The sequence below is a fragment of the Ursus arctos genome, unplaced genomic scaffold, assembly GCF_023065955.2.
Source record: "Ursus arctos isolate Adak ecotype North America unplaced genomic scaffold, UrsArc2.0 scaffold_3, whole genome shotgun sequence".
Classification (NCBI taxonomy): Eukaryota; Metazoa; Chordata; class Mammalia; order Carnivora; family Ursidae; genus Ursus; species Ursus arctos.
In genome coordinates, this window is record NW_026622985.1 from 79,771,593 (window position 1) to 79,784,360 (window position 12,768).

Consider the following 12,768-nt stretch of genomic DNA (forward strand, 5'->3'; position numbering starts at 1 on the left):
GAATGTGATCTTAGAGAACCTCGCACATTGAGTCACACCATCATAATTACATACCAATCTTGGTGATTATAAGAGAGTCAAACATTTCTTGACAAATTAACAGACTTATGTGACCAACTGTGGTCGAGATAGAAAAACATTCCTTTGGGCTAAGAAGCAGCAAAATTTGATGAGACACATTTTAAAAAGAAAAATTAGTATAAAAATGCTTAGCACTGGTATATGAGAGCTGAGCGTTAAAGTCATTCTCTTCTTAATTTCACAGTGGAATGTGTCACTATTTAGACTATCACTATACAGAATAGATTACAGGCATTTTCCCTCAGAGACAACATACCACAGGCACTACTTATCTTTTCAAATATTTTGGAGTTTGTATTTAATAAACACAAAAGTGTTTCATTTCATGAGCAAAGTTTTTTTTCTAAAGACTCCTATATTTCAGGGGTGCCTATATTTCAGGTGGTTCAGTATGTTAAGTGTCTGCCTTCAGCTCAGGTCATAATCTCAGGGCCCTGGGATCGAGCCCCCAGTTGGGCTCCCTGCTCAGCGGACAGCCTGCTTCTCCCTCTCCCTCTCCCTCTGCCCCTCCCCCTGCTTGTGCTTCCCCGCACCCCCACCCCCGCCGAAATAAATAAAATCTTTAAAAAAGAAATGAATAAAGACTCCTACTTCAAATTCTGTACACTTTACATTCTCCCTCTCAGGAAGCACTTACCTGTGTAACCAGTGGCTGCAGCAGGGCTGCAGATCCTTTGCCTACACAGCGAACAGCAAAGCGGAGGCACCTGCAACAACGCTCTACAATCCGATTATCAGCCCGGTGTTTATTTAGAGTCTCAGATAAAACTGGCCATATCTGAGTCAAAAGTCAAAGAGCACAAGAAAGAAAACAATGAACAACTAAGAGCTGAAAAAAATGCTCCCAAGTTGGCAACATCTGATTTAGTTTTCAAATAATTTGGAAAAAGCCTTCTTTGTAGGAAAACATGTAGCCTGAATCTGGTGTGCGTGAGTGCATGCGTGTGTGTGTACGTGAGTGTGCAGTTTCAATACGCTATCCATCACTAAAACACAGCCACTTCTTAGGAGAAGCACAGTGACTCTTTAGAACTGGAAGAAGAGAATGTCTAACTTCACTGAAAGATAAACTTTGGAATTCCTGATTTAGGATGAAAAGAATTAGTATGAGTTATAGAGGAATAAACAGATGTTTAAAGACAGTTCTGAGTTGGAATACTTTGAATAAAAGAGCAGAAGCTAATGAAATGGCATTATTTGATACTGTCAAACACTTAAGGATACTTGGTGTTTCCCCCCTGAAGTCTGAAAAGCATTTCTCAAAACATGCCTTTTGATCCGCATGTTACCCTCAGTGAAAATAGCAGAAGTGTGTTTACAATGGGGAAACAAAAGCCATGAGGGATACATGGCTCTGTCAAAAAAAATTTTGCTAGTATTAATCAGGCCTCCTAGCAACTCCAGGCTTCAGACATAATCTTTCTTTACTTCTCTGGAAGTAAATGCACTCAAAGTGCATTTCCCCACAGTCTGTTTTCTTATCAAATCTGAAGTAAAAAATATTTGTTTGAATGGTTCTATTTTGAACTTCTACGCACTGAAATTTAAACTGTATCAACGAATTCAATCTTCCTATGAACCTAAAAGACAATACCTTCTCACTTTAGTTACCCACAGCCTTGTAAGGAAAAAGGAAGAAAGCCTTGTTCCACAGGCATCCATTAAGCACTTACTTCCTGTATGACTTTTTGGCACGGATGGGTTTGTCCATTTTCCACAATGGGATTGGTGTGTCTAGGGAAAGGCAACAACCCAAAATAGTAAAAGAGCAATTTAACTGAAGAGCCACAGCCCCAACCCTGATAGCTTACTAAGTAACATTGTCACCACATAAAGAATACCAAACAATGAAGTTATTTAGGACTCAACGCCTTTTCCTTCTATTCCAGTCAAACACACACAAGCACCTAATTTAAATCCCCCATCCCCCTGCCCCGGCTCCTTTTTTGCCACCTTTAAGCCACTTCCAGTAGGACATGCGAACGCAATCTAACTCCGGTTTACACAGGTTGTGGAGCACTAAGATAATCGTTTTCATTTTTTTCTCTTTAAAAACCAGAATATGTAGACTCTTGCAAATTAATAAAAAATATTAATTAAAAACCATGTTGTCTAAATCCACTATGAAAAACCAAGTACTGCTCCACTCTTAGCATTAAAAGGCAAAAGCTTCAGGAATTCTAGTCTACCCAAGATGTTTCTCATGGTTCTAGTCTGAACCCAATGATATATAATATACGCCCACTCACAATATGTCAAATCCAATTACTTGTCTAGTTCTAGAATCCACTAATTTGAAAGAAAGCAGGAAAAAAATCCTGTATGATTACCACCTCTTTAAAGAAATTCTTTAATTTCAATATGCTCAAGAGCAACTTAATAAAAATCTCATTTTCTTTAAATCGGGGGATTTCTATATATTGCACATTTTCTTCCATTTACTGTTATATAAGGACTGTTGGCTGGGCTTTCAGAATGTCATGTAACAGGGCTATCATAATTATATAAGAAAAGCACTGCATCAAATTTAAAAAAAAAAAAACCTGTTGACAAGAACACATAGGCTCAAACACCTCAGTTTTAACTTATCCCACACAGGCTTTTACACAACAACTACTCTGATATTCCAGTTATATCTATGGGTCTGACAAATTATAAATTATGTAACTCAGTAAGGAGCACTCTCTGAACATTGTCACTTAAATGCTTTTTTAATCATCAGGCTCCTCCTGACTTCAAAAAAGGATTAATTTCACCTGATCAATGAAAAGGCTTCATTATTTATTTATTTATTTTTTAAGATTTTATTTATTTATTTGACAGAGAGACAGCCAGCCAGATAGGGAACACAAGCAGAGGGTGGGAGAGGAAGAAGCAGGCTTCCAGCGGAGGAGCCTGATGTGGGGCTTGATCCCATAACGCCGGGATCACGCCCTGAGCCGAAGGCAGACGCTTAACGACTGCGCTACCCAGGCGCCCCAAGGCTTCATTATTTTTTTGTACCCCTACAAAACACAGCAATAGTTCTAAAACTGGTCCTTGAAATAGCAAGCAGCAGCAACAGCATCCCCTGGGAACTTATTAGAAACGTAAATTCTTGGGTCCTACCCAAAATCCAACTGAATCAGACACTCTGGGGATAGGACCCAGGATTCTGTTTTGATAAGCCCTCCAGGTGGCTGTGGTGAATGTTCAAGTCTAATAATCACCAATCTAGAGACCAAAAAAATTAATCACATTTTAGAGGATCTTTTGACAAAGGTCTACCAAGAATAAATTCTTAGAATTTGTCTTTGCACCAAAATTTCAGATAATGGGCTTATCAGTCTCCTAACAGAAGACATTATGTAGGAGGTACCTGGAAGTTTAGGGGGGAAAACACTTGCTTTCTTCAATACATAATGGTCTTATTTGAGCTGTTATCCCAAGGCAGGCAACCAGTCTCCCTTCTTACCTAAATATTACTGCAAGGCGATCTAAGAACACAGTGGGATCTGAGGATATGCCATTACTGGGCTCCTGAGACAACAGCTGAAGAGACAGAGAGGTATCAATACCCTGTCGTCACACATACATACCTACAGCAAACACTGCAACATACACCCTTATACATCAACCTCCCTCTCAATCTCTGCTTCTTTCCTTATAAGACAGTCCCGATAGTTACTCAAATGGTGCAAACTTTTAAATTCATATTGTCAAATTACTTTCCTTCATCTTACTGTATCATGGCCAAGACTGCATATTACTACATTTTACTAAATGATCACTCTGGAGTGGAAAACGGTATTATTTAATTTTTTTCCCATTTACTTTTATAATGACCAAGATATTATATATACTATATATAATACAGATCCAATTAAATTTAACATTATATAATCTGTATCTTTATTTCACTATTACAACACATTTTTCTTTTTTTTATTACAACACTTTAAAATGACTAAGACTTCATAATATATTTTAAGAGATAAAGCAAGTTGCCTCTTATTCTTTCCTAAAATTACTTAAATGCTTCTACCAGAATATCATTAGAGATAAACTTTAGAATCATTATGTCAAATTCTCCTATTATTGTACTATAAATGTAACTTGAGAGGAGCTGACATCTTTACAATATTCTTGAAGGAAACTTGGTAGATTATGGTTTTTGGTTCCTAACTTGAATGGTATTTTCCCCATTATATCTTCTAAATTGTATTACTGATAGCGAAAATTTACTGATTTTAGAATATTTATTCCATGTATGCAGCTCCTTTGATAGACTTATTTTTAATAACTTTTTAGTTCATTCTCTTGGCTTGTCTAGGTAGATAAAAGATCACCTGTAAATTCTCTCTTTTCCTTTCCAACATGTAAACATCATATATATATGTACTAAACCCCTTTTTTAATTGGACTTACCTTTTTCAATGCCATAACCTGAACAGAACATAGTTCACTAAGGCATTCAGTAATCTTATCCAAAGGTAACCTGGCTAGGACAAGTGCTGTCCCTGTAAGACAAAGAAAAATACAAATAAAACAAAAGCTGAACTGAGGTAATTCATTGGTCTCCATCATTTGACTAACAGAAGAGGCTGATTGGCTTCATTCCTTTAAAAAGATCAGCACTGCTTTTTCAGTTATAGTATTTTGTTATTTAGGTTGGTTTGTCTTTATTTAGCTTAGACAACAAAGTGACCTTCACACTAACATTTATAACTGAAGTTAATATTAAATTCTCTCTCCTCAGCAGCCTATGGGTTTAAAGATGTTTAAATACATCTCCCCTTCCAATTCTTCAAATACTTTAAAAAAATTCCTTCACAAAGCCAATGCCAAAGCTATTTTTATATAGCATAGTACAAAGGTTCTCAAACTTCCCAGAGATTCTGATCTAGCAGGTCAAGGAGAGCCTTTATTTTTGGTAAGTGCCGCAGACAATTCTTATCATCAGAGAAGTCTGAGAAACAGACACATAATTTTTTTTTTGTAAGAATGGACTGAAATTAGAGATCTGATTCTAGTTATACCATAAAAGAATCTATGAGCTAGGTAAGGTATTATCTCTGGGCTTTAGTTTCTTTATCTGTAAAATGAGTGCTTTGAACAGAAGAATAAGTTAAGTTTGCCTTTCTTTCATTTTTTAAATAGTTGCAAAAGCCTCCCCCACCCTTTTATTAAATAAAATCTGAACTTGGAACTCCAATAAAATAGGTTAAAAAAAAAAAAGTAGCTAGCTTAAAGTGGGAGTAGGAGGCCCAGACCCTTTTCATTCAGCCTTCCTCTTGTCATAATCCCCACCAAAGCTGAAGCATCTCTCCCAGAGCCAAAGGATTACATGTTAGCCTAGGTCCTTTCCAAAGTAAAAAAAAAAAAAAAAAAAAAAAAAAATCCATGACTATGATTTTTCTCATCTTCCAAAATTTCATTCAACAGAATAGTAATCAATCCATAAGTCTTCAAATGTGAATTAAAAAACTAAATGATTTTTCCTGGTAGTCTATAAGCCATGGGCGAGTTAGACGTATTTAAAACTGGAGGGGGGGGAATCTAACTTAAATATGCTTTTACCTTTTAATTCATTCCTACAGAGAAGAATGCTACTAAAACTTTTTATTTAAAAAAAAATTTTTTTTTTTAAAGATGTATTTATGGGGCACCTGGATGGTTCAGTTGGGTAAGAGGCTGACTCTTGATTTTAGCTCAGGTCATGATCTCAGGGTTGTGGGATGGAGCCCCAATTTGGGCTCTCTGCTCAGCAAGGAGTCTACTTGGGATTCTCTCTCCCTCTCCCTCTCCCCTCCCCCTGCTCACGTGCTCTCTCTCAAAATACATTTTTTTTTTTTAAAGATTTTATTTATTTGACATATATAGAGAGAGGTGTGAAACAGAGAGCAGAAGCAGGGAACAGAGGAAAAGGGAGAAGCAGGTTCCCTGCTGAGTAGGGAGCCCAAGGTGGGGCTCACTCCCAGAACCCTAGGACCACAACCTGAGCCAAAGGCAGACGCTTAAACAACTGAGCCACTCAGGCGCCCCATAATTACATCTTAAAAAAAATTAAAAAATAAAAAGATATCTTTATTGAGAAGATATCACAGATAACTGAGATGCCATATCGTACTACAGGTTAGACCTCACATCAGTATCAAGGTTAAATTTCACTAGAAAATTACAAGTTGGCAGAAATAACCACTAGCAGTAGTAAAGTAGTAAGAATATTTGACTCTGATTCAACGCCTTATTATCTATGCCTGTGAATGGAAACAACAAAGTCCATGCCACAAAAAGAAAATCTGTCTTGGAAAATGCAAATACGTTGGCTGGAAAGGAACCTGGTCATTGATATAGGAAAGAACAGCTAGTTCCCACACAAGGTCATCCAATCTAGCCAAGACTAAATGGTTTGCTACTCACAGAGGCTTAAATGATGCCAGACAGGTTATATTACCCAATCTTTTATTTGATAGATCCTCAATCCCCTCTAACTACCAGCTGTAAGGATTTCATTACCTCACAGGGTACCCCATTCTGTTCTCAGAGTTTACTTAGAAAGTGTTTTCTTTTTTTTTTTTTTAAAGATTTTATTTCATTTATTTGACAGAGATAGAGACAGCCAGCGAGAGAGGGAACACAAGCAGGGGGAGTGGGAGAGGAAGAAGCAGGCTCATCGTGGAGGAGCCTGATGTGGGGCTCGATCCCATAACGCGAGGATCACGCCCTGAGCCGAAGGCAGATGCTTAACGACTGCGCCACCCAGGCGCCCCAGAAAGTGTTTTCTTTCTAAGAGCCAGTACATGTCAATAACTGACTACTACTCATCAAATAAATCTGTCCCCACTTTTATAAGATAATGTTTCCAGTATTTAAAAATAGCCATCATGCTTCAAGTCTCTTCTTTTTTCCTAGCCTTAATATCTCTAGTTCTTCTTCCTCTGAACTTCGTCACCACTCTGGCTGCTTGCCTCAGGATAGGCAATCACTGAGTGTAAAGCTGGTCCACAATGATTAAAGACCACTAAGAGTCCAAGTTTCTACTGACAGGACTGATCCACACATACTACCTTTAAATTTCCACCTACCACTTTGGTATGGTATTTGGTCTCCCTGTTTAGTCTTCCCCCAACTCAAAAAGGAACTATGTTTAGTTCAAATGTGTCAACGCCACCCCAAAATTTAGGTCTGTGCTATACACACTGTAAGCAGTTTGAATTAGTTATATAGCCTTAAAATATTCTAAGAAAAGAATGCATGTATATATAATCAACACCCTCCTGAGTGGAACGGCCAACTTTCTCCATCACTAAGTACACTGCAACTGAAAAACTGGGATCTGAGTATAAGATAATCCCCCAGAAGTGGCTTAGAGATGTTACTGGTTAACATCTGAAGTAAATACCTTTTAGCAAGCCCACAGCAGCTTCTGGAGACAACATGAAGGAATCAAGGGAACGGGCAATCTCCAGGAGTCCATTAAAGTGCTGAGCCATGTGATCTCGGCAGACAGAGCAAATGTTATGAATGGCTTTGGCTGCAGCAGAAGCCAGAGGCTTTTCACACAGGCCCTTCATCAAATAGCCCAACACAGGGTCTAAGGAGAAAAACCACACAGTAGAGATTACATATTTGAAACTCAAGGAAAACGTCTAGTTTCTTAGAACACAGGTTTATATCCCTGCTCCCCCTTTTAAGCAAAGGAACCATTAAAAAAAATGAAATGTGTTCAAACCCCAATATATAAAACATAAAAAAGGAGCTGATCTCACGGACATAGTGTCAGGGAGCCCTGGGTCCTATCTATTCACCTTCTATTTCTTTCCTCATGGCTAGGCCTTCACACAGTACAGTCTGAAAACCACTGGTGAATAAAACCATCCAAGGATTAAGAACAAGGTAATATAAGAAAGAACATAAAGCTCAGAGAGCTACCATTATTTATACTCAGAGATGAGTCACTATGTAAAAACAGCCTACGTTAATCAGGACAATGGCAGTTATCTAAAAGTGGACACTTTTATACTTGCTTCTTTATAGTTAGAAAAGGCCTTAAAAACATGCAGATTTTTTAGTACTTCTAGCAAAAGTATGTTTTACTTTGCAGCAAATATAAGTGTTCCAAAGAAACTGACCATAAAGGTGAATTTCTATAAAGCAATTCTACTTATCTTTTTCCTTACTTTATAAAAACCAGAATGATTTTCTACGGAAAAATCACATATGATTAAAGAGCACCTTATAAGTACGTCAAAGTAACCTCATACCAAACCATAAAAGAAGAAATCAAAAGGATAATGTCATAAAGCACATTAAAACGTTATCTCCATTTCCAGTCTAATGACCGATATGATGCACCAACCAGCATGAATCCCTGGCCCCCTCCACAAAAGGAGCCTAAAACTTGTAAGCCTAGGAATCAGAAGAGCTAAGTATAAAGTACAGGGAACTACAACGCTGTAGGCTTCTGTGGTTCTCAAATGGAGTATTTATTAACTATTCTAAAGTAAGTACAAACATGTAGCAATTTGTCTTATTGCTGAAGCACACATTTAAATGAGAAACTGGACAGTGGTACTGAATGATAACGCTTCACAAACAAACCAACCAACCTACTTTAGTTTCTTGTGGAAAAATCATTCAGAAAAGAAAGCCAAATGTTGAGACAGATAACAGAAGTGAAGAATCTAAGAATTAGAAAATAAGTATTTTGAAAACAATTGTAAGTGGTATGTTAAACTTGAAAGTGTCTCAGCTGTAATGTGAACATGTCTATCATATGCTTTACATACAGAAATAAGAAAAAAAAACACTTTTTTAAGCAAGAGTTTCAAACAATCAAAAAGATCGTATGTAAAATAAAATCAAGCTGAAAGGTAGTAATGAATGTATAATCCAGTTATTTCACTATTGGGTATTTACTCAATACAAAAACACTAATTCAAAAAGATACACGCACCCCTACGTTTAATGCAACATTATTTACAATAGTCAAATTATGGAAGCAACCCCAATGTCCATGGAAAGATGCATGGATAAAGAAGGGGTGTGTACACACACACACACACACACACACACACGCACACACACAGAAAAATATTACTCAGCCATAAAAAAGAACGAAATTTTGCCATCTCCAACAACATGGATGGATCTAGAAAGTATAATGCTAAGTGAAATAAGTGAAAGAGAAATACCATATGATTTCACTCATATATTGGAATTTAAGAAACAAAACAAAGGGAAAAAGAGACAACCAAAAAAACAGATTCTTAACTATAAAAAGCAAACTGATGGTTACCAGAGGTGCAGTGGGTGAGGAGGATGGGTGAACTAGGTGAAGGGGATTAAGAGTACACTGATCTTGATGGGCACCGAGTAATGCACAGAACTACCGAATCACTATATTGTACACCTGAGACTAATATGACACTGTATGTTAACTATACTGGAATTAAAAAAAAAAGATGGTAATATAAGCACAGGAAATACATCAAAATTAATATATAATTAACGATTATATATTTACAAGTTTGGGGGTGTTCTTAAAATTCTCAGAATATATCACTCCTGAGTATCAGGAGGGCTTAATATAGAATTATTTGTCTCTTTGGATTTGTTTATCTGCAAATGAGAGGGGTAAAAGAAATGACTGCTAACTTTACTTTTCATTCTAAAGTTACTTTCTATAATCTTTATTTTTTCAAGCCAATAAGGGCATCCAGAGGTTATATAATTCAATATTCTTCATTTTAATTTGTACTAATTTTGTTTCAAATGATAACTCTTGGTTTTTAAAAAGAGCATGTATTTAACACTGAAAAAACCCTTTCCTCTGCTTTAGACTATTAATAGCATCTAAGTTAGAACTACAGGGAGTCTGACCAGCTCAAGCATGTGCCAAAGACTAACAGAAATGTTCATGCCAAAGCAGACTACTAGAAGCAAACTGTTTCCCTATCTAGAGATCTAACCTTTCAAAGATCCCTTCTCCAAAGGCTGATAAGTTTATAATGTGTAAACTAAGCAATAAGTCATAATCCAGTATTTATTCTCAGAGTCTAGAAACATTCTACCTACCAATAAAAATAGAGAACAAGAGCAAAGTAAGAGAGGAAGAACAAAATCAGAAAAATCACTCTCAGGAGCTGCAGAGGAGTGAGTTCACACATACCAAGAAACTGAGGATTTCGATCAACCACTTCACTCATCTCTCCAACCAATTCAATGCTGGTGTATCGCACAGCTGTATGTACAGTCTCTGGAAGACGGACAACTCCTTCGAGGACCTCCACAAGTGTTGGATTATTCTCCCTGAGTACAAAAGGCAAGTACTCCCCGTTACTGATTTCAGAGGTTAGATTCTGGCCCAATAACAGGCTGCAAAAAGACAAATCATTGCTAAAGGGCTTCTTTCTAAACACATAACCATTTGGATGAAAGTGCTTAACATTTGGTATGAAAGTTTTTTAAATCCTCAAAAAAGGCAAAAAGACAGAAATAAAAGATATTGTGAACAGGAGAAGCATAATGCTCCTTAATCTTCTAAATGCCAATAAAGTATCTAAAGACACATCCTGCTATCAAATAAGGTTCTTCAAATTGGAGAGGCAGGCATTTACTGTGGATGAATGTCTTCTTTTTAAAGAATCCGTTTTAGTTATTCTTGTATCTGCAGTACCTAGAACAGTGCCTGGCACATAGTGGGCACTCAATAAATATTGCTGAATGGCTAAATGAATGAATGAATAATTCTCACAGACCACTTGCTATTAGTTCTTCTCCAAAAGACTTCTTATGGCTGGATACTGGAAATTTTAAGAACAGGTAAGCATGGGTGGGCCAGCTCACTAACTAAAGGAACAAGAATACAAGCTGAAGGAACAGGTAAAGGTGCCCTGACTTGGAACATGAGGGAAAATTAAAGTTAACCAAATACTCTCCATGGCTCCAAGAATTTATTTTTTCCCTTTCCTTGTCTTTTTTCCACTCCCCAAGAATACTGGCCGAAATTCTTTATGCCCCCATAGTGGTACGATATAATCCAGAAATGAAAGATGTTTAAAATCCAAATAGTGTCCTGGATTAGAGCAAAAGCAATCCATGCTGATAAACTAAGTCTATACACTACACTAAAAAATTGTAATCATGCAGTTGGCCTGAAACGTGGATAAACAAAAAACAATACAAAATCTCCTCTCATTTGTACCTTATGTTTCCTGGGAGCACTAAACTAATTTTTGAGACTCTCTACCCCTCCTTTTTCACCCCGACACATATCAGTTAGAATACAAGTGATTTTGATAATCTTCAGACTATCACTGAAGGTTCCAAAAGATACCAAAACAAATTTAAGAGCAAACAGTATGGTATGTAATTCAGGACCAGTACATCTTAATAGAGAAAACAAACCTACTCTATTCTCCTTGAATATTTACTGGATTAGAAACAATGTAAGATTTCATTGACTAAACCCTCAAAGGCAGCTAAGTAAGCAGCACTATACTTTTCATAAATACATGCCTTAACCACCTCTCCAACCAAGGCTTGAGATACAGCTCAGCTGCAGGTACCTCATCACAATACAAGAAAACTTGATAGATATTAGCATCAATTTATAAACTCAGAGCACAAAATAAATTCTTTTTTTAGGAAGTCATGCTAAAATCATAAGCAGAATTTCTATGCTACTCAATTAGAAATCAAATTCGAATAACTTAAAAATTTCCCATGGCAGTAATAAAAATAGTAATTGCCCTTTAGACTTTGCTACTCTTTTAAGGTGAAATGGTGCCTGTCTTGCCTTTCAAAAACTCACAAATGATTCTCTAAGGCAGACAAAAAAGAGAATATAATGAAATTATTTGTAAGGATAACTTACCCAAGGTCCGAAAGCAGCTGAGAGCTAATTAGTGCCTATTCAACTGCTTTTAAGCAAGTACCAACAATTTAACAGCCTAACAAATTTTTTATTATATCAACTTTCGCAAGGGAGCCTCAGTTAGAAAAATAAATCAGCATTATCTTCCTAGCAACAAGAACAAAATAATTTTAACTCTAGGATATGTAGTTAAAATATGAATATTAGCAATGCATGCTACTCTGGAAAGACTCCAGAAGTCAGAAGACTAGGCAGCATTACAGAAGTTCTAAGAGTTTCCAAACATATACCATATGAGAAAAATGGTGTAATTTTCCTTCCTTTGATATTCAGAGTTCCCAGCAAAAGACTTATTAGACACTCACGGATCAACACTCTTTGCTATAGCAGCCATGATAAAGAGAACCGCTTCTGTCACCTCCCAGGGTGGGTTGCCTTCTTTCAGAGTAGAATATAACTAGAGAAGAAGAGGTGGATTATGGATCCATTAAAAGGAAAACAGAATAGAATTCCAAAACAAAGAAAACAAAAAATCCTGTTAGTTAAAATAAATCCAGCCCCTTGTTTCTAAATCTAATTATATCTCAGAGCCAGGGGAGAATATTATTTCATTTTTCACATCTTCACTAACTACAAGTAACTGCTATCTTAATATCTGAAATAAACCCAGTTAGATTCCCCAAGAGTGTATCAAGATTATCATCTGCCCCAACAAAGTGAGTATTATGGAAAAGCAAAACATATTACATGAGTGTCTTTTCCTGATCCCTATAATAACTGGTAAATACATAAATACACTTAAAATTGAGATACAACGTAAATTGCTT

General features: G+C 36.7%; 1 protein-coding gene across 5 annotated transcripts in view; it reads right to left on the bottom strand.

Moving 5' to 3' along the window:
• The window catches only part of TNPO3 (transportin 3), a 111,207-nt gene that overhangs the window by 20,244 nt on the left and 78,195 nt on the right, over window positions 1-12,768 (bottom strand). For all 5 annotated transcript variants that reach the window (XM_044388160.3, XM_044388156.3, XM_048212782.2 and 2 more), the window contains 7 exons: window positions 12,307-12,398; window positions 10,235-10,374; window positions 7,466-7,657; window positions 4,489-4,580; window positions 3,536-3,612; window positions 1,755-1,815; window positions 719-859 (listed from right to left, as the gene is read on the bottom strand). In XM_044388160.3, the coding sequence (XP_044244095.1) occupies window positions 719-859; window positions 1,755-1,815; window positions 3,536-3,612; window positions 4,489-4,580; window positions 7,466-7,657; window positions 10,235-10,374; window positions 12,307-12,398 (795 nt within the window). The remainder of the gene's footprint in view (window positions 1-718; window positions 860-1,754; window positions 1,816-3,535; window positions 3,613-4,488; window positions 4,581-7,465; window positions 7,658-10,234; window positions 10,375-12,306; window positions 12,399-12,768) is intronic.